This window comes from Ascaphus truei, chromosome 4, assembly GCF_040206685.1.
Source record: "Ascaphus truei isolate aAscTru1 chromosome 4, aAscTru1.hap1, whole genome shotgun sequence".
NCBI classification, from domain to species: domain Eukaryota; kingdom Metazoa; phylum Chordata; class Amphibia; order Anura; family Ascaphidae; genus Ascaphus; species Ascaphus truei.
In genome coordinates, this window is record NC_134486.1 from 129,956,300 (window position 1) to 129,980,200 (window position 23,901).

Below are 23,901 nucleotides of genomic sequence, written 5' to 3' on the forward strand. Positions count from 1 at the left end.
ATATATATATTAAATAATACTGTATAATATAGATACATACATATTGCCTTATCATGTTGCCTTTCTAATCCAATGGTAATACATTATTACTTAATAAGGCTAAATAAATATCCCATGGTCATATTAAAATGCCTGAAAGTCATTAAACCATTCTTAATGTTAAAACACCTTTTATGGTATTAAAATTATTATATTAATTTATTGTTATATAATAGTTGTTACATGATAAGGTGGACACTGCATAATTACCTAATATAGTGTGATTAGGTAATTAATATCATAACATCATGCTTCAAAACATGCTATGATTATGTATATATGAATAGGATAACTTTAGATGGCGTATATCTATTTTACATGTAATCTTATATCTATGTACTTACATATGAACATAGTACTACAATACATCTATATCACTATATGGTATTACAAAAAAGGACAATACAAATATACATTAATACATACTTACATACATACATAAAATACATGCTGTACATGTTCTAATCACATAATATATGCACACACATATAATTTATATATATTTAATAATATAGAGAGAGTTTATATAAGTTCTTACAATACATATTATAGCTATTGGATATTATATAAATATAATCTACAAACAAACTATTTGATTAAAGTGCTTTTGTAATGTATCTCCCCTAAAATTTTAAGGTGCTCTACGACAGTCTACGGTGTAAGTATTACACATTTGTATGTTGTCTATATAAGGTTTCGAAGTCATGAGTGCCTTATGCAACTTTCCATATTTGGTTGTTCTTGAACCGTTTGTTCACTTAGGAACATTTTGTACAGGACAGTAACAGGAACAGAACGTCCTGTTTCCATTTATGGTCTATATATCAAGGACGCCAACCAGAAGTAGTTAAACACAACAACAAACAGTCTACAGAAAGAAGAATGGAGTACCAATTGCTTCTTAACAAATATGGTTATGAGCTTGGGAAGATTTTAGGAAAAGGTACTTATTCAACAGTGAGAGAGGCCTTTTCCCAAAAACTTTCCATGACAGTTGCCATAAAATCATTGACAAGTCTAAATGTTCACCGGATACGTAAGTAAATTCCTTCAAGGGAGCTGTCTATATTGACTCAATGCTACCACCCAAATATAACCGAAGTTTTCGAAATCATGGAATCGTCTGATGGGAAGGTCTTTCTTGTTATGGAAAAAGCCCAGTGTGACCTTTTTGATAAGATTGATCCAAAAGACCAACTTCAGAAAATGAAAACTTGCCCATATTTAAGCAGATTGTAGAGGCTCTGAAATGCTGTCATGGCCAGGGTGTAGCCCACAGAGATCTGAAATGTGAAAATATCTTGATGACATCAGACAACATACCAAAACTGTCTGACTTTGGGTTTGCGGTTTCTTTAAATGGCGATACTCTAAGTGCAACCTTTTGTGGATCTCCTGCTTATGCAGCCCCTGAAATTCTCCAAGGGAATCATATGACGCAATAAAAGCAGATATATGGAGTTTAGGTGTCATGCTATACCTCATGGTCACCGGTTACATGCCATTTGATGACACTGACCTCACAAAACTCTTACAATTCCAGAATCAGCCACTCGAATTTCCATCTTCACCAGCACTCAGTGATTCATGCAGAGACATAATCTCGTCCATGCTCAGCATAAATCCTAATGAAAGGCCAACTGTTCACCAAATTCTTGAGCATCCATGGTTCAGTCATCAGTTATAAGAATAATATATAATAGGTAAGTTGGGTGGGACTTACCACTTCAATTTATCTATTTCAATATTTAATAAATACACTCATTCCGAAAATTTATTTTGTCATTTTTGGGTAATGACATTATAGAACTTATGTAATTGACTATGTTTCAAATGTTATAACTGAGGCAGTAGCCACTGTTTTATATATATATATATATATATATATATATATATATATATATATATATATATTTATATAATACTGTATAATATAGATACATACATATTGCCTTATCATGTTGCCTTTCTAATCCAATGGTAATACATTATTACTTAATAAGGCTAAATAAATATCCATGGTCATATTAAAATGCCTGAAAGTCATTAAACCATTCTTAATGTTAAAACACCTTTTATGGTATTAAAATTATTATATTAATTTATTGTTATATAATAGTTGGTACATGATAAGGTGGACACTGCATAATTACCTAATATAGTGTGATTAGGTAATTAATATCATAACATCATGCTTCAAAACATGCTATGATTATGTATATATGAATAGGATAACTTTAGATGGCGTATATCTATTTTACATGTAATCTTATATCTATGTACTTACATATGAACATAGTACTACAATACATCTATATCACTATATGGTATTACAAAAAAGGACAATACAAATATACATTAATACATACTTACATACATACATAAAATACATGCTGTACATGTTCTAATCACATAATATATGCACACACATATAATTTATATATATTTAATAATATAGAGAGAGTTTATATAAGTTCTTACAATACATATTATAGCTATTGGATATTATATAAATATAATCTACAAACAAACTATTTGATTAAAGTGCTTTTGTAATGTATCTCCCTAAAATTTTAAGGTGTTCTACGACAGTCTACGGTGTAAGTATTACACATTTGTATGTTGTCTATATAAGGTTTCGAAGTCATGAGTGCCTTATGCAACTTTCCATATTTGGTTGTTCTTGAACAGTTTGTTCACTTAGGAACATTTTGTACAGGACAGTAACAGGAACAGAACGTCCTGTTTCCATTTATGGTCTATATATCAAGGACGCCAACCAGAAGTAGTTAAACACAACAACAAACAGTCTACAGAAAGAAATGGAGTACCAATTGCTTCTTAACAAATATGGTTATGAGCTTGGGAAGATTTTAGGAAAAGGTACTTATTCAACAGTGAGAGAGGCCTTTTCCCAAAAACTTTCCATGACAGTTGCCATAAAAATCATTGACAAGTCTAAATGTTCACCGGATTACGTAAGTAAATTCCTTCCAAGGGAGCTGTCTATATTGACTCAATGCTACCACCCAAATATAACCGAAGTTTTCGAAATCATGGAATCGTCTGATGGGGAAGGTCTTTCTTGTTATGGAAAAAGCCCAGTGTACCCTTTTGATAAGATTGATTCAAAAGACCAACTTTCAGAAAATGAAAACTTGCCATATTTAAGCAGATGTAGAGGCTCTGAAATGCTGTCATGGCCAGGGTGTAGCCCACAGAGATCTGAAATGTGAAAATATCTTGATGACATCAGACAACATACCAAACTGTCTGACTTTGGGTTTGCTGTTTCTTTAAATGGCGATACTCTAAGTGCAACCTTTTGTGGATCTCCTGCTTATGCAGCCCCTGAAATTCTCCAAGGGAAATCATATGACGCAATGAAAGCAGATATATGGAGTTTAGGTGTCATGCTATACCTCATGGTCACCGGTTACATGCCATTTGATGACACTGACCTCACAAAGCTCTTACAATTCCAGAATCAGCCACTCGAATTTCCATCCTCACCAGCACTCAGTAATTCATGCAGAGACATAATCTCGTCCATGCTCAGCATAAATCCTAATGAAAGGCCAACTGTTCACCAAATTCTTGAGCATCCATGGTTCAGTCATCAGTTATAAGAATAATATATAATAGGTAAGTTGGGTGGGACTTACCACTTCAATTTATCTATTTCAATATTTAATAAATACTGTACATTCAATCAGAAAATTTTATTTTGTCAATTTTGGGTATGACATTATAGAACTTATGTAATTGACTATGTTTCAAATGTTATAACTGGAGGCAGTAGCCACTGTTTTATATATATATATATATATATATATATATATATATATATATATATATATATATATATATATATATATATATATATAATATAATACTGTATAATATAGATACATACATATTGCCTTATCATGTTGCCTTTCTAATCCAATGGTAATACATTATTACTTAATAAGGCTAAATAAATATCCCATGGTCATATTAAAATGCCTGAAAGACATTAAACCATTCTTAATGTTAAAACACCTTTTATGTATTAAAATGATTAAATTCATTTATTGTTATATAATAGTTGTTACATGATAAGGTGGACACTGCATAATTACCTAATATAGTGTGATTATGTAATTAATATTATAACATCATGCATCAAAACATGCTATGATTATGTATATATGAATATGATAACTTTAGATGGCGTATATCTAATTTACATGTAATCTTATATCTATGTACTTACATATGAACATAGTACTACAATACATCTATATTACTATATGGTATTACAAAAAAGGACAATACAAATATACATAAATACATACTTACATACATACATAATGTACATGCTGTACATGTTCTAATCACATAATATATGTACACACATATATATTTATATACATTTAATAATATAGAGAGAGATTATATAAGTTCTTACAATACACATTATAGCTATTGGATATTATATAACTATAATCTACAAACAAACTATTTGATAAAAGTGCTTTTGTAATGTATCTCCCCTAAAATTTTAAGGTGTTCTATGACAGTCTACGGTGTAAGTATTACACATTTAATGTTGTCTATATAAGGTTTCAAAGTCATGAGGGCCTTATGTAACTTTCCATATTTGGTTGTTCTTGAACAGTTTGTTCACTTAGGAACATTTTGTACAGGACAGTAACAGGAACAGAACGTCCTGTTTCCATTTATGGTCTATATATCAAGGACGCCAACCAGATGTAGTTAAACACAACAACAAACAGTCTACAGAAAGAAATGGAGTACCAATTGCTTCTTAACAAATATGGTTATGAGCTTGGGAAGATTTTAGGAAAAGGTACTTATTCAACAGTGAGAGAGGCCTTTTCCCAAAAACTTTCCATGACAGTTGCCATAAAAATCATTGACAAGTCTAAATGTTCAACGGATTACGTAAGTAAATTCCTTCCAAGGGAGCTGTCTATATTGACTCAATGCTACCACCCAAATATAACCGAAGTTTTCGAAATCATGGAATCGTCTGATGGGAAGGTCTTTCTTGTTATGGAAAAAGCCCAGTGTGACCTTTTTGATAAGATTGATTCAAAAGACCAACTTTCAGAAAATGAAAACTTGCCCATATTTAAGCAGATTGTAGAGGCTCTGAAATGCTGTCATGGCCAGGGTGTAGCCCACAGAGATCTGAAATGTGAAAATATCTTGATGACATCAGACAACATACCAAAACTGTCTGACTTTGGGTTTGCTGTTTCTTTAAATGGCGATACTCTAAGTGCAACCTTTTGTGGATCTCCTGCTTATGTAGCCCCTGAAATTCTCCAAGGGAAATCATATGACGCAATGAAAGCAGATATATGGAGTTTAGGTGTCATGCTATACCTCATGGTCACCGGTTACATGCCATTTGATGACACTGACCTCACAAAGCTCTTACAATTCCAGAATCAGCCACTCGAATTTCCATCCTCACCAGCACTCAGTGATTCATGCAGAGACATAATCTCGTCCATGCTCAGCATAAATCATAATGAAAGGCCAACTGTTCACCAAATTCTTGAGCATCCATGGTTCAGTCATCAGTTATAAGAATAATATATAATAGGTAAGTTGGGTGGGACTTACCACTTCAATTTATCTATTTCAATATTTAATAAATACACTCATTCTGAAAATTTTATTTTGTCATTTTTGGGTATGACATTATAGAATTTATGTAATTGACTATGTTTCAAATGTTATAACTGGAGGCAGTAGCCACTGTTTTATATATATATATATATATATATATATATATATATATATATATATATATATATTATCTAATACTGTATAATATAGATACATACATATTGCCTTATCATGTTGCCTTTCTAATCCAATGGTAATACATTATTACTTAATAAGGCTAAATAAATATCCCATGGTCATATTAAAATGCCTGAAAGACATTAAACCATTCTTAATGTTAAAACACCTTTTATGTATTAAAATGATTATATTCATTTATTGTTATATAATAGTTGTTACATGATAAGGTGGACACTTCATAATTACCTAATATAGTGTGATTAGGTAATTAATATCATAACATCATGCATCAAAACATGCTATGATTATGTATATATGAATATGATAACTTTAGATGGCGTATATCTATTTTACATGTAATCTTATATCTATGTACTTACATATGAACATAGTACTACAATACATCTATATCACTATATGGTATTACAAAAAAGGACAATACAAATATACATAAATACATACTTACATACATACATAATGTACTGTACATGCTGTACATGTTCTAATCACATAATATATGTACACACATATCTTATACTATATTAGTGAAAGCACTGTATGTTTGCCTGCCTGCCTGCATGCATGCCTGCCTGCTGGATGTCCGGTGTCCCTAGGGGAAATCTCATTGGTCCCTTGGGCCGCCCCCGCACACCTCTCATTGGCCTGAGGCGGAGTGACGGCCCAAAGGACACACAGGGACACACACACACACACAGGGACACACACACGGACACATGGACACACACACACACACACGGACACACACACACACACACACACAGGGACACACACACACAGTAGGGGGGGTGTGTACATTAGCAGCATGTATAACCCGGGGGGGGGGGGGCCTCACATACCCGCCGGAGCCTCCGCCTCTTCCTCCCCGAAATCAGCCTCCTCCTCTCCCCGTGTCTCCCGCGCTTTCAACCCCCCCCCCCCCCCGGCGCCGCTACAGTCAGCGGAGCAGCGAGTGCCCGGGACACAGCGGGGGAGCGGCCACAACAAGCTGCCTCCCGCCTCAGTTCCACGTGGGAGCGGCCGGACGGGTGAGGGAGCTGCCGGACGGGTGAGTGAGCAGCTTTCACCCACCCCTCACCCCCCTTCAAATCACCTCCCCTCCACCCCCCCCCCCCCCCGGCGCCGCTACAGTCAGCGGAGCGAGCGAGCGCCCGGGACACAGCGGGGGAGCGGCCACAACAAGCTGCCTCCCGCCTCAGACCACGTGGGACCTTCCGGACGGGTGAGTGAGCGGCCTTCACCTCCCCTTCACCCCCCTTCACCTCCCCTCCACCCCCTGGCGCCGCTACAGTCAGCGGGGGAGCGAGCGCCCGGGACACAGCGGGGGAGCGGCCACAACAAGCTGCCTCCCGCCTCAGACCACGTGGGAGCGGCCGGACGGGTGAGGGAGCGGCCGGACGGGTGAGGGAGCTACCGGACGGGTGAGGGAGTGCCCTTCACCTCCCCTCACCCCCCTTCACCTCCCCTCACCCCCCTTCACCTCACCTCCCCTCACCCACCCCTCACCTCCCCTCACTCCACTTCCCTTCCCTTCCACCTCCCTCCACCCCCCCCTTCACCTCCCCTCCACCCCCCCCTTCACCTCCCCTCCACCCCCCTTCACCTCCCCTCCACCCCCTCCCCTCCACACCCCCCTTCACCTCCCCTCCACCCCCCCCTTCACCTCCACCCCCACCTTCACCTCCCCTCCACCCCCACCTTCACCCCCCCTTCACCTTCCCTTCACTCCCCCCTTACAACCTCCCACCACCTCCTCACCACCTCCACCCCCCAAAGCCAACCCCACCCCCCTTCCCAACTCCCCACCACCTCCCCCCCCTTCCCACCACCTCCCCCCCACCCCCCCCTTCCCACCACCTCCCCCCCACCCCCCCCCCTTCCCACCACCTCCCCCCCACCCCCCCCTTCCCACCACCTCCCCCCCACCTCCCCTTCCCCCCCTCCTTCCCACCACCTCCCCCCCACCCCCCCCCTTCCCTGAGGCGGAGTCACGGGCCAAAGGACACACAGGGACACAAACACACACAGGGACACACAAACACACACACACGTAGACACATACACACACACAGACGTAGACACACACACACGTATACACACACACACGTATACACAAACACACACACGTAGACACAAACACACACACGTATACACAAACACACACACGTAGACACACACACATGTAGACACACACGTACACACGTACACATGTACACACACGCACGTAGACACACACACACGTACACGTAGACACACACACACATGTACACGTAGACACGTACACACACACACACACACATGTACACATACACACACACACACACACACACACACACACATGTACACGTAGACACGTACACACACACACATGTACACATATACTCACACACATGTACACGTACACACACACATGGAGACATACACACACACACATGGAGACATACACACACACACATGGAGACATACACACACACAAACATGTACACATACACACACACGTATACACTCACACACGTATACACACAGGTATACATACACATAATGTATACACACACACACACACATGTATACACACACATGTATACACACACACACGTGTATACACACACACACACGTGTATACACACACACATGTGTATACACACACACATGTGTATACACACACACATGTGTATACACACACACATGTGTACACACACACATGTGTACACACACACGTGTACACACACACATGTATACACACACACATGTGTACACACACACACATGTATACACACACACATGTATACACACATACACATGTATACACACACACACACACATGTGTATACACACACAAACATGTGTACACACACACAAATGTACACACACACACACACACACTTATACACACACACACACATACAATGTATACACACAACATGTATACACACACACAAACATGTATACACGTGTATACACAAATGTGTATACACACACACGTGTATACACACACACACGTGTATACACACACACGTGTATACACACACGTGTATACACACACATACGTGTATACACACACACGTGTATACACATACACACACACGTACACATACACACACACACATGTATACACACACACACATACAATGTATACACACAAACATGTATACACACACACACCCCAGCACCACCACATCAGCACACCGGTATCCCATGCCCCCCCAGCACACTGGCATTCTCGGCTCCCCACCATTCCCAGCCCCCATCAACACCATCAGCACCCACACATCGCCACCTTTGCACCTCCCCCATCGGCACACCCACATCCGCACCCCCACATCAGCACCAAACCCTCCCAAATCAGCACACCAATACAATCACCATCAGTACAGCCACAGCAGCACTACCACCGCACATGGGCCGCGTGGACCACTCCCCACCCAAATGCCACACCCACACCACAAACATCCCGGGCAACGCCGGGGCTCTCAGCTAGTATATTTATATACATTTAATAATATTAGAGAGAGATTATATAAGTTCTTACAATACACATTATAGCTATTGGATATTATATAACTATAATCTACAAACAAACTATTTGATAAAAGTGCTTTTGTAATGTATCTCCCCTAAAATTTTAAGGTGTTCTATGACAGTCTACGGTGTAAGTATTACACATTTGTATGTTGTCTATATAAGGTTTCAAAGTCATGAGGGCCTTATGTAACTTTCCATATTTGGTTGTTCTTGAACAGTTTGTTCACTTAGGAACATTTTGTACAGGACAGTAACAGGAGCAGAACGTCCTGTTTCCATTTATGGTCTATATATCAAGGACGCCAGCCAGATGTAGTTAAACACAACAACAAACAGTCTACAGAAAGAAATGGAGTACCAATTGCTTCTTAACAAATATGGTTATGAGCTTGGGAAGATTTTAGGAAAAGGTACTTATTCAACAGTGAGAGAGGCCTTTTCCCAAAAACTTTCCATGACAGTTGCCATAAAAATCATTGACAAGTCTAAATGTTCACCGGATTACGTAAGTAAATTCCTTCCAAGGGAGCTGTCTATATTGACTCAATGCTACCACCCAAATATAACCGAAGTTTTCAAAATCATGGAATCGTCTGATGGGAAGGTCTTTCTTGTTATGGAAAAAGCCCAGTGTGACCTTTTTGATAAGATTGATTCAAAAGACCAACTTTCAGAAAATGAAAACTTGCCCATATTTAAGCAGATTGTAGAGGCTCTGAAATGCTGTCATGGCCAGGGTGTAGCCCACAGAGATCTGAAATGTGAAAATATCTTGATGACATCAGACAACATACCAAAACTGTCTGACTTTGGGTTTGCGGTTTCTTTAAATGGCGATACTCTAAGTGCAACCTTTTGTGGATCTCCTGCTTATGCAGCCCCTGAAATTCTCCAAGGGAAATCATATGACGCAATGAAAGCAGATATATGGAGTTTAGGTGTCATGCTATACCTCATGGTCACCGGTTACATGCCATTTGATGACACTGACCTCACAAAGCTCTTACAATTCCAGAATCAGCCACTCGAATTTCCATCCTCACCAGCACTCAGTGATTCATGCAGAGACATAATCTCGTCCATGCTCAGCATAAATCATAATGAAAGGCCAACTGTTCACCAAATTCTTGAGCATCCATGGTTCAGTCATCAGTTATAAGAATAATATATAATAGGTAAGTTGGGTGGGACTTACCACTTCAATTTATCTATTTCAATATTTAATAAATACACTCATTCCGAAAATTTTATTTTGTCATTTTTGGGTATGACATTATAGAACTTATGTAACTGACTATGTTTCAAAAGTTATAACTGGAGGCAGTAGCCACTGTTTTATATATATATATATATATATATATATATATATTTTATATATATATATATATATATATATTATATAATACTGTATAATATAGATACATACATATTGCCTTATCATGTTGCCTTTCTAATCCAATGGTAATACATTATTACTTAATAAGGCTAAATAAATATCCCATGGTCATATTAAAATGCCTGAAAGACATTAAACCATCTTAATGTTAAAACACCTTTTATGTATTAAAATGATTATATTCATTTATTGTTATATAATAGTTGTTACATGATAAGGTGAACACTGCATAATTACCTAATATAGTGTGATTAGGTAATTAATATCATAACATCATGCATCAAAACATGCTATGATTATGTATATGAATATGATAACTTTAGATGGCGTATATCTATTTTACATGTAATCTTATATCTATGTACTTACATATGAACATAGTACTACAATACATCTATATCACGATATGGTATTACAAAAAAGGACAATACAAATATACATAAATACATACTTACATTCATACATAATGTACATGCTGTACATGTTCTAATCACATAATATATGCACACACATATATATTTATATATATTTAATAATATAGAGAGAGACTATATAAGTTCTTACAATACACATTATAGCTATTGGATATTATATAACTATAATCTACAAACAAACTATTTGATAAAAGTGCTTTTGTAATGTATCTCCCCTAAAATTTTAAGGTGTTCTACGACAGTCAACGGTGTAAGTATTAAACTGGCGACACACTTTATTCGAGCTCGGCTAGTCCCACGAATTCGGGTATACCCGGGTGTATTGAGGTTTGTGACTGTTTTCTGCCCGAGTGCATTGAGGTATTTTCCATGCAGGGATTGAAGCATTTTATTCCCGCTGGCTGCAATACTGCACAGTATATATATATATACTGCATTACAATTCATGAATTTATGCCATCTGGTAGACACGCGAAGCATTGCAGCCTATTAAATCCTTATCATTATCATTTAACAGATCAGCCGCCCGTTAGCCAGGCATGAACCCAGGCTGGGAAGGCAAACGCAACGGGGCTTGTCAGAGGTGAGGAGCGGCGCATTCCAGGTATCTGCCAGGTACATACTGGGTATTTGCTCGAATAAAGTGTGTCGGTGCAGTACACATTTGTATGTTGTCTATATAAGGTTTTGTAATCTTGTGGGCCTTATGCAACTTTCCATATTTGGTTGTTCTTGAACAGTTTGTTCACTTAGGAACATTTTGTATAGGACAGTAACAGGAACAGAACGTCCTGTTTCCATTTATGGTCTATATATCAAGGACGCCAGCCAGATGTAGTTAAACACAACAACAAACAGTCTACAGAAAGAAATGGAGTACCAATTGCTTCTTAACAAATATGGTTATGAGCTTGGGAAGATTTTAGGAAAAGGTACTTATTCAACAGTGAGAGAGGCCTTTTCCCAAAAACTTTCCATGACAGTTGCCATAAAAATAATTGACAAGTCTAAATGTTCACCGGATTACGTAAGTAAATTCCTTTCAAGGGAGCTGTCTATATTGACTCAATGCTACCACCCAAATATAACCGAAGTTTTCGAAATCATGGAATCGTCTCATGGGAAGGTTTTTCTTGTTATGGAAAAAGCCCAGTGTGACCTTTTTGATAAGATTGATTCAAAAGACCAACTTTCAGAAAATGAAAACTTGCCCATATTTAAGCAGATTGTAGAGGCTCTGAAATGCTGTCATGGCCAGGGTGTAGCCCACAGAGATCTGAAATGTGAAAATATCTTGATGACATCAGACAACATACCAAAACTGTCTGACTTTGGGTTTGCTGTTTCTTTAAATGGCGATACTCTAAGTGCAACCTTTTGTGGATCTCCTGCTTATGCAGCCCCTGAAATTCTCCAAGGGAAATCATATGACGCAATGAAAGCAGATATATGGAGTTTAGGTGTCATGGTCACCGGTTACATGCCATTTGATGACACTGACCTCACAAAGCTCTTACAATTCCAGAATCAGCCACTCGAATTTCCATCCTCACCAGCACTCAGTGATTCATGCAGAGACATAATCTCGTCCATGCTCAGCATAAATCCTAATGAAAGGCCAACTGTTCACCAAATTCTTGAGCATCCATGGTTCAGTCATCAGTTAAAGAATAATATATAATAGGTAAGTTGGGTGGGACTTACCACTTCAATTTATCTATTTCAATATTTAATAAATACACTCATTCCGAAAATTTTATTTTGTCATTTTTGGGTATGACATTATAGAACTTATGTAATTGACTATGTTTCAAATGTTATAACTGGAGGCAGTAGCCACTGTTTTATATATATATATATATATTTATATATATATATATATATATATATATATATATATATATATATATATATATATATAATATAATACTGTATAATATAGATACATACATATTGCCTTATCATGTTGCCTTTCTAATCCAATGGTAATACATTATTACTTAATAAGGCTAAATAAATATCCCATGGTCATATTAAAATGCCTGAAAGTCATTAAACCATTCTTAATGTTAAAACACCTTTTATGGTATTAAAATTATTATATTAATTTATTGTTATATAATAGTTGTTACATGATAAGGTGGACACTGCATAATTACCTATTATAGTGTGATTAGGTAATTAATATCATAACATCATGCTTCAAAACATGCTATGATTATGTATATATGAATAGGATAACTTTAGATGGCGTATATCTATTTTACATGTAATCTTATATCTATGTACTTACATATGAACATAGTACTACAATACATCTATATCACTATATGGTATTACAAAAAAGGACAATACAAATATACATAAATACATACTTACATACATACATAATGTACATGCTGTACATGTTCTAATCACATAATATATGCACACACATATATATATTTATATACATTTAATAATATAGAGAGAGATTATATAAGTTCTTACAATACACATTATAGCTATTGGATATTATATAAATATAATCTACAAACAAACTATTTGATAAAAGTGCTTTTGTAATGTATCTCCCCTAAAATTTTAAGGTGTTCTACGACAGTCTACGGTGTAAGTATTACACATTTGTATGTTGTCTATATAAGGTTTCAAAGTCATGAGGGCCTTATGTAACTTTCCATATTTGGTTGTTCTTGAACAGTTTGTTCACTTAGGAACATTTTGTACAGGACAGTAACAGGAACAGAACGTCCTGTTTCCATTTATGGTCTATATATCAAGGACGCCAGCCAGATGTAGTTAAACACAACAACAAACAGTCTACAGAAAGAAATGGAGTACCAATTGCTTCTTAACAAATATGGTTATGAGCTTGGGAAGATTTTAGGAAAAGGTACTTATTCAACAGTGAGAGAGGCCTTTTCCCAAAAACTTTCCATGACAGTTGCCATAAAAATCATTGACAAGTCTAAATGTTCACCGGATTACGTAAGTAAATTCCTTCCAAGGGAGCTGTCTATATTGACTCAATGCTACCACCCAAATATAACCGAAGTTTTCAAAATCATGGAATCGTCTGATGGGAAGGTCTTTCTTGTTATGGAAAAAGCCCAGTGTGACCTTTTTGATAAGATTGATTCAAAAGACCAACTTTCAGAAAATGAAAACTTGCCCATATTTAAGCAGATTGTAGAGGCTCTGAAATGCTGTCATGGCCAGGGTGTAGCCCACAGAGATCTGAAATGTGAAAATATCTTGATGACATCAGACAACATACCAAAACTGTCTGACTTTGGGTTTGCTGTTTCTTTAAATGGCGATACTCTAAGTGCAACCTTTTGTGGATCTCCTGCTTATGCAGCCCCTGAAATTCTCCAAGGGAAATCATATGACGCAATGAAAGCAGATATATGGAGTTTAGGTGTCATGCTATACCTCATGGTCACCGGTTACATGCCATTTGATGACACTGACCTCACAAAGCTCTTACAATTCCAGAATCAGCCACTCGAATTTCCATCCTCACCAGCACTCAGTGATTCATGCAGAGACATAATCTCGTCCATGCTCAGCATAAATCCTAATGAAAGGCCAACTGTTCACCAAATTCTTGAGCATCCATGGTTCAGTCATCAGTTATAAGAATAATATATAATAGGTAAGTTGGGTGGGACTTACCACTTCAATTTATCTATTTCAATATTTAATAAATACATTCATTCCGAAAATTTTATTTTGTCATTTTTGGGTATGACATTATAGAACTTATGTAATTGACTATGTTTCAAATGTTATAACTGGAGGCAGTAGCCACTGTTTTATATATATATATATATATATATATATATATATTATATAATACTGTATATATATATATATATATATTATATAATACTGTATAATATAGATACATACATATTGCCTTATCATGTTGCCTTTCTAATCCAATGGTAATACATTATTACTTAATAAGGCTAAATAAATATCCCATGGTAATATTAAAATGCCTGAAAGACATTAAAGCATCTTAATGTTAAAACACCTTTTATGTATTAAAATGATTATATTCATTTATTGTTATATAATAGTTGTTACATGATAAGGTGAACACTGCATAATTACCTAATATAGTGTGATTAGGTAATTAATATCATAACATCATGCATCAAAACATGCTATGATTATGTATATGAATAGGATAACTTTAGATGGCGTATATCTATTTTACATGTAATCTTATATCTATGTACTTACATATGAACATAGTACTACAATACATCTATATCACTATATGGTATTACAAAAAAGGACAATACAAATATACATAAATACATACTTACATTCATACATAATGTACATGCTGTACATGTTCTAATCACATAATATATGCACACACATATATATTTATATATATTTAATAATATAGAGAGAGACTATAAAAATTCTTACAATACACATTATAGCTATTGGATATTATATAACTATAATCTACAAACAAACTATTTGATAAAAGTACTTTTGTAATGTATCTCCCCTAAAATTTTAAGGTGTTCTACGACAGTCTACGGTGTAAGTATTACACATTTGTATGTTGTCTATATAAGGTTATGAAGTCTTGTGGGCCTTATGCAACTTTCCATATTTGGTTGTTCTTGAACAGTTTGTTCACTTAGGAACATTTTGTATAGGACAGTAACAGGAACAGAACGTCCTGTTTCCATTTATGGTCTATATATCAAGGACGCCAGCCAGATGTAGTTAAACACAACAACAAACAGTCTACAGAAAGAAATGGAGTACCAACTGCTTCTTAACAAATATGGTTATGAGCTTGGGAAGATTTTAGGAAAAGGTACTTATTCAACAGTGAGAGAGGCCTTTTCCCAAAAACTTTCCATGACAGTTGCCATAAAAATAATTGACAAGTCTAAATGTTCACCGGATTACGTAAGTAAATTCCTTCCAAGGGAGCTGTCTATATTGACTCAATGCTACCACCCAAATATAACCGAAGTTTTCGAAATCATGGAATCGTCTAATGGGAAGGTTTTTCTTGTTATGGAAAAAGCCCAGTGTGACCTTTTTGATAAGATTGATTCAAAAGACCAACTTTCAGAAAATGAAAACTTGCCCATATTTAAGCAGACTGTAGAGGCTCTGAAATGCTGTCATGGCCAGTGTGTAGCCCACAGAGATCTGAAATGTGAAAATATCTTGATGACATCAGACAACATACCAAAACTGTCTGACTTTGGGTTTGCTGTTTCTTTAAATGGCGATACTCTAAGTGCAACCTTTTGTGGATCTCCTGCTTATGCAGCCCCTGAAATTCTCCAAGGGAAATCATATGACGCAATGAAAGCAGATATATGGAGTTTAGGTGTGATGGTCACCGGTTACATGCCATTTGATGACACTGACCTCACAAAGCTCTTACAATTCCAGAATCAGCCACTCGAATTTCCATCCTCACCAGCACTCAGTGATTCATGCAGAGACATAATCTCGTCCATGCTCAGCATAAATCCTAATGAAAGGCCAACTGTTCACCAAATTCTTGAGCATCCATGGTTCAGTCATCAGTTAAAGAATAATATATAATAGGTAAGTTGGGTGGGACTTACCACTTCAATTTATCTATTTAAATATTTAATAAATACACTCATTCCGAAAATTTTATTTTGTCATTTTTGGGTATGACATTATAGAACTTATGTAATTGACTATGTTTCAAATGTTTTAACTGGAGGCAGTAGCCACTGTTTTATATATATATATATATATATATATATATATATATATATATATATATATATATATATATATATATATATATATATATATATATATATATTATATAATACTGTATAATATAGATACATACATATTGCCTTATCATGTTGCCTTTCTAATCCAATGGTAATACATTATTACTTAATAAGGCTAAATAAATATCCCATGGTCATATTAAAATGCCTGAAAGTCATTAAACCATTCTTAATGTTAAAACACCTTTTATGGTATTAAAATTATTATATTAATTTATTGTTATATAATAGTTGTTACATGATAAGGTGGACACTGCATAATTACCTAATATAGTGTGATTAGGTAATTAATATCATAACATCATGCTTCAAAACATGCTATGATTATGTATATATGAATAGGATAACTTTAGATGGCGTATATCTATTTTACATGTAATCTTATATCTATGTACTTACATATGAACATAGTACTACAATACATCTATATCACTATATGGTATTACAAAAAAGGACAATACAAATATACATTAATACATACTTACATACATACATAATGTACATGCTGTACATGTTCTAATCACATAATATATGCACACACATATAATTTATATATATTTAATAATATAAAGAGAGTTTATATAAGTTCTTACAATACATATTATAGCTATTGGATATTATATAAATATAATCTACAAACAAACTATTTGATTAAAGTGCTTTTGTAATGTATCTCCCCTAAAATTTTAAGGTGTTCTACGACAGTCTACGGTGTAAGTATTACACATTTGTATGTTGTCTATATAAGGTTTCGAAGTCATGAGTGCCTTATGCAACTTTCCATATTTGGTTGTTCTTGAACAGTTTGTTCACTTAGGAACATTTTGTACAGGACAGTAACAGGAACAGAACGTCCTGTTTCCATTTATGGTCTATATATCAAGGACGCCAACCAGATGTAGTTAAACACAACAACAAACAGTCTACAGAAAGAAATGGAGTACCAATTGCTTCTTAACAAATTTGGTTATGAGCTTGGGAAGATTTTAGGAAAAGGTACTTATTCAACAGTGAGAGAGGCCTTTTCCCAAAAACTTTCCATGACAGTTGCCATAAAAATCATTGACAAGTCTAAATGTTCACCGGATTACGTAAGTAAATTCCTTCCAAGGGAGCTGTCTATATTGACTCAATGCTACCACCCAAATATAACCGAAGTTTTCAAAATCATGGAATCGTCTGATGGGAAGGTCTTTCTTGTTATGGAAAAAGCCCAGTGTGACCTTTTTGATAAGATTGATTCAAAAGACCAACTTTCAGAAAATGAAAACTTGCCCATATTTAAGCAGATTGTAGAGGCTCTGAAATGCTGTCATGGCCAGGGTGTAGCCCACAGAGATCTGAAATGTGAAAATATCTTGATGACATCAGACAACATACCAAAACTGTCTGACTTTGGGTTTGCTGTTTCTTTAAATGGCGATACTCTAAGTGCAACCTTTTGTGGATCTCCTGCTTATGCAGCCCCTGAAATTCTCCAAGGGAAATCATATGACGCAATGAAAGCAGATATATGGAGTTTAGGTGTCATGCTATACCTCATGGTCACCGGTTACATGCCATTTGATGACACTGACCTCACAAAGCTCTTACAATTCCAGAATCAGCCACTCGAATTTCCATCCTCACCAGCACTCAGTGATTCATGCAGAGACATAATCTCGTCCATGCTCAGCATAAATCCTAATGAAAGGCCAACTGTTCACCAAATTCTTGAGCATCCATGGTTCAGTCATCAGTTATAAGAATAATATATAATAGGTAAGTTGGGTGAGACTTACCACTTCAATTTATCTATTTCAATATTTAATAAATACACTCATTCCGAAAATTTTATTTGGTCATTTTTGGGTATGACATTATAGAACTTATGTAATTGACTATGTTTCAAATGTTATAACTGGAGGCAGTAGCCACTGTTTTATATATATATATATATATATATATATATATATATATATATATATATATATATATATATATATATATATAATATATATATATTATATAATACTGTATAATATAGATACATACATATTGCCTTATCATGTTGCCTTTCTAATCCAATGGTAATACATTATTACTTAATAAGGCTAAATAAATATCCCATGGTCATATTAAAATGCCTGAAAGACATTAAACCATTCTTAATGTTAAAACACCTTTTATGTATTAAAATGATTATATTCATTTATTGTTATATAATAGTTGTTACATGATAAGGTGGACACTGCATAATTACCTAATATAGTGTGATTATGTAATTAATATCATAACATCATGCATCAAAACATGCTATGATTATGTATATATGAATAGGATAACTTTAGATGGCGTATATCTATTTTACATGTAATCTTATATCTATGAACTTACATATGAACATAGTACTACAATACATCTATATCACTATATGGTATTACAAAAAAGGACAATACAAATATACATAAATACATACTTACATACATACATAATGTACATGCTGTACATGTTCTAATCACATAATATATGTACACACATATATATTTATATACATTTAATAATATTAGAGAGAGATTATATAAGTTCTTACAATACACATTATAGCTATTGGATATTATATAACTATAATCTACAAACAAACTATTTGATAAAAGTGCTTTTGTAATGTATCTCCCCTAAAATCTTAAGGTGTTCTATGACAGTCTACGGTGTAAGTATTACACATTTGTATGTTGTCTATATAAGGTTTCAAAGTCATGAGGGCCTTATGTAACTTTCCATATTTGGTTGTTCTTGAACAGTTTGTTCACTTAGGAACATTTTGTACAGGACAGTAACAGGAACAGAACGTCCTGTTTCCATTTATGGTCTATATATCAAGGACGCCAGCCAGATGTAGTTAAACACAACAACAAACAGTCTACAGAAAGAAATGGAGTACCAATTGCTTCTTAACAAATATGGTTATGAGCTTGGGAAGATTTTAGGAAAAGGTACTTATTCAACAGTGAGAGAGGCCTTTTCCCAAAAACTTTCCATGACAGTTGCCATAAAAATCATTGACAAGTCTAAATGTTCACCGGATTACGTAAGTAAATTCCTTCCAAGGGAGCTGTCTATATTGACTCAATGCTACCACCCAAATATAACCGAAGTTTTCGAAATCATGGAATCGTCTGATGGGAAGGTCTTTCTTGTTATGGAAAAAGCCCAGTGTGACCTTTTTGATAAGATTGATTCAAAAGACCAACTTTCAGAAAATGAAAACTTGCCCATATTTAAGCAGATTGTAGAGGCTCTGAAATGCTGTCATGGCCAGGGTGTAGCCCACAGAGATCTGAAATGTGAAAATATCTTGATGACATCAGACAACATACCAAAACTGTCTGACTTTGGGTTTGCTGTTTCTTTAAATGGCGATACTCTAAGTGCAACCTTTTGTGGATCTCCTGCTTATGTAGCCCCTGAAATTCTCCAAGGGAAATCATATGACGCAATGAAAGCAGATATATGGAGTTTAGGTGTCATGCTATACCTCATGGTCACCGGTTACATGCCATTTGATGACACTGACCTCACAAAGCTCTTACAATTCCAGAATCAGCCACTCGAATTTCCATCCTCACCAGCACTCAGTGATTCATGCAGAGACATAATCTCGTCCATGCTCAGCATAAATCCTAATGAAAGGCCAACTGTTCACCAAATTCTTGAGCATCCATGGTTCAGTCATCAGTTAAAGAATAATATATAATAGGTAAGTTGGGTGGGACTTACCACTTCAATTTATCTATTTCAATATTTAATAAATACACTCATTCCGAAAATTTTATTTTGTCATTTTTGGGTATGACATTATAGAACTTATGTAATTGACTATGTTTCAAATGTTTTAACTGGAGGCAGTAGCCACTCTTTTATATATATATATATATTTATATATATATATATATATATATATATATATATATATATATATTATATAATACTGTATAATATAGATACATACATATTGCCTTATCATGTTGCCTTTCTAATCCAATGGTAATACATTATTACTTAATAAGGCTAAATAAATATCCCATGGTCATATTAAAATGCCTGAAAGTCATTAAACCATTCTTAATGTTAAAACACCTTTTATGGTATTAAAATTATTATATTAATTTATTGTTATATAATAGTTGTTACATGATAAGGTGGACACTGCATAATTACCTAATATAGTGTGATTAGGTAATTAATATCATAACATCATGCTTCAAAACATGCTATGATTATGTATATATGAATAGGATAACTTTAGATGGCGTATATCTATTTTACATGTAATCTTATATCTATGTACTTACATATGAACATAGTACTACAATACATCTATATCACTATATGGTATTACAAAAAAGGACAATACAAATATACATTAATACATACTTACATACATACATAATGTACATGCTGTACATGTTCTAATCACATAATATATGCACACACATATAATTTATATATATTTAATAATATAGAGAGAGTTTATATAAGTTCTTACAATACATATTATAGCTATTGGATATTATATAAATATAATCTACAAACAAACTATTTGATTAAAGTGCTTTTGTAATGTATCTCCCCTAAAATTTTAAGGTGTTCTACGACAGTCTACGGTGTAAGTATTACACATTTGTATGTTGTCGATATAAGGTTTCGAAGTCATGAGTGCCTTATGCAACTTTCCATATTTGGTTGTTCTTGAACAGTTTGTTCACTTAGGAACATTTTGTACAGGACAGTAACAGGAACAGAACGTCCTGTTTCCATTTATGGTCTATATATCAAGGACGCCAACCAGATGTAGTTAAACACAACAACAAACAGTCTACAGAAAGAAATGGAGTACCAATTGCTTCTTAACAAATTTGGTTATGAGCTTGGGAAGATTTTAGGAAAAGGTACTTATTCAACAGTGAGAGAGGCCTTTTCCCAAAAACTTTCCATGACAGTTGCCATAAAAATCATTGACAAGTCTAAATGTTCACCGGATTACGTAAGTAAATTCCTTCCAAGGGAGCTGTCTATATTGACTCAATGCTACCACCCAAATATAACCGAAGTTTTCAAAATCATGGAATCGTCTGATGGGAAGGTCTTTCTTGTTATGGAAAAAGCCCAGTGTGACCTTTTTGATAAGATTGATTCAAAAGACCAACTTTCAGAAAATGAAAACTTGCCCATATTTAAGCAGATTGTAGAGGATCTGAAATGCTGTCATGGCCAGGGTGTAGCCCACAGAGATCTGAAATGTGAAAATATCTTGATGACATCAGACAACATACCAAAACTGTCTAACTTTGGGTTTGCTGTTTCTTTAAATGGCGATACTCTAAGTGCAACCTTTTGTGGATCTCCTGCTTATGCAGCCCCTGAAATTCTCCAAGGGAAATCATATGACGCAATGAAAGCAGATATATGGAGTTTAGGTGTCATGCTATACCTCATGGTCACCGGTTACATGCCAATTGATGACACTGACCTCACAAAGCTCTTAAAATTCCAGAATCAGCCACTCGAATTTCCATCCTCACCAGCACTCAGTGATTCATGCAGAGACATAATCTCGTCCATGCTCAGCATAAATCATAATGAAAGGCCAACTGTTCACCAAATTCTTGAGCATCCATGGTTCAGTCATCAGTTATAAGAATAATATATAATAGGTAAGTTGGGTGGGACTTACCACTTCAATTTATCTATTTCAATATTTAATAAATACACTCATTCCGAAAATTTTATTTTGTCATTTTTGGGTATGACATTATAGAATTTATGTAATTGACTATGTTTCAAATGTTATAACTGGAGGCAGTAGCCACTGTTTTATATATATATATATATATATATATATATATATATATATATATATATATATATATATATATATATATATATATATATATATATTATATAATACTGTATAATATAGATACATACATATTGCCTTATCATGTTGCCTTTCTAATCCAATGGTAATACATTATTACTTAATAAGGCTAAATAAATATCCCATGGTCATATTAAAATGCCTGAAAGACATTAAACCATTCTTAATGTTAAAACACCTTTTATGTATTAAAATGATTATATTCATTTATTGTTATATAATAGTTGTTACATGATAAGGTGGACACTGCATAATTACCTAATATAGTGTGATTAGGTAATTAATATCATAACATCATGCATCAAAACATGCTATGATTATGTATATATGAATATGATAACTTTAGATGGCGTATATCTATTTTACATGTAATCTTATATCTATGTACTTACATATGAACATAGTACTACAATACATCTATATCACTATATGGTATTACAAAAAAGGACAATACAAATATACATAAATACATACTTACATACATACATAATGTACTGTACATGCTGTACATGTTCTAATCACATAATATATGTACACACATATATATTTATATACATTTAATAATATTAGAGAGAGATTATATAAGTTCTTACAATACACATTATAGCTATTGGATATTATATAACTATAATCTACAAACAAACTATTTGATAAAAGTGCTTTTGTAATGTATCTCCCCTAAAATTTTAAGGTGTTCTATGACAGTCTACGGTGTAAGTATTACACATTTGTATGTTGTCTATATAAGGTTTCAAAGTCATGAGGGCCTTATGTAACTTTCCATATTTGGTTGTTCTTGAACAGTTTGTTCACTTAGGAACATTTTGTACAGGACAGTAACAGGAACAGAACGTCCTGTTTCCATTTATGGTCTATATATCAAGGACGCCAGCCAGATGTAGTTAAACACAACAACAA

At 34.9% G+C, this 23,901-nt stretch overlaps 1 protein-coding gene and 9 pseudogenes across 1 annotated transcript; all 10 read left to right on the plus strand.

Annotated features, from left to right (window-relative positions):
* Positions 1-921: 921 nt before the first annotated feature.
* On the plus strand, positions 922-1,726 carry LOC142492300 (testis-specific serine/threonine-protein kinase 3-like; annotated as a pseudogene).
* A 1,135-nt stretch (positions 1,727-2,861) lies between these two features.
* LOC142492301 (testis-specific serine/threonine-protein kinase 3-like) lies at positions 2,862-3,668 on the plus strand (annotated as a pseudogene).
* Positions 3,669-4,833: 1,165 nt separating this feature from the next.
* On the plus strand, positions 4,834-5,643 carry LOC142492302 (testis-specific serine/threonine-protein kinase 3 pseudogene; annotated as a pseudogene).
* A 4,111-nt stretch (positions 5,644-9,754) lies between these two features.
* Positions 9,755-10,564, plus strand: LOC142492303 (testis-specific serine/threonine-protein kinase 3 pseudogene; annotated as a pseudogene).
* A 1,542-nt stretch (positions 10,565-12,106) lies between these two features.
* LOC142492304 (testis-specific serine/threonine-protein kinase 3 pseudogene) lies at positions 12,107-12,916 on the plus strand (annotated as a pseudogene).
* A 1,151-nt stretch (positions 12,917-14,067) lies between these two features.
* Positions 14,068-14,877, plus strand: LOC142492305 (testis-specific serine/threonine-protein kinase 3 pseudogene; annotated as a pseudogene).
* Positions 14,878-16,026: 1,149 nt separating this feature from the next.
* LOC142492306 (testis-specific serine/threonine-protein kinase 3-like) lies at positions 16,027-16,836 on the plus strand. Its single transcript, XM_075594973.1, has one exon. The coding sequence runs from the start codon at positions 16,027-16,029 to the stop codon at positions 16,834-16,836; it is 810 nt and encodes a 269-aa protein (XP_075451088.1).
* Positions 16,837-17,998: 1,162 nt separating this feature from the next.
* LOC142492307 (testis-specific serine/threonine-protein kinase 3 pseudogene) lies at positions 17,999-18,808 on the plus strand (annotated as a pseudogene).
* A 1,169-nt stretch (positions 18,809-19,977) lies between these two features.
* On the plus strand, positions 19,978-20,799 carry LOC142492308 (testis-specific serine/threonine-protein kinase 3 pseudogene; annotated as a pseudogene).
* A 1,134-nt stretch (positions 20,800-21,933) lies between these two features.
* Positions 21,934-22,743, plus strand: LOC142492309 (testis-specific serine/threonine-protein kinase 3 pseudogene; annotated as a pseudogene).
* The last annotated feature ends 1,158 nt before the right edge of the window (positions 22,744-23,901 follow it).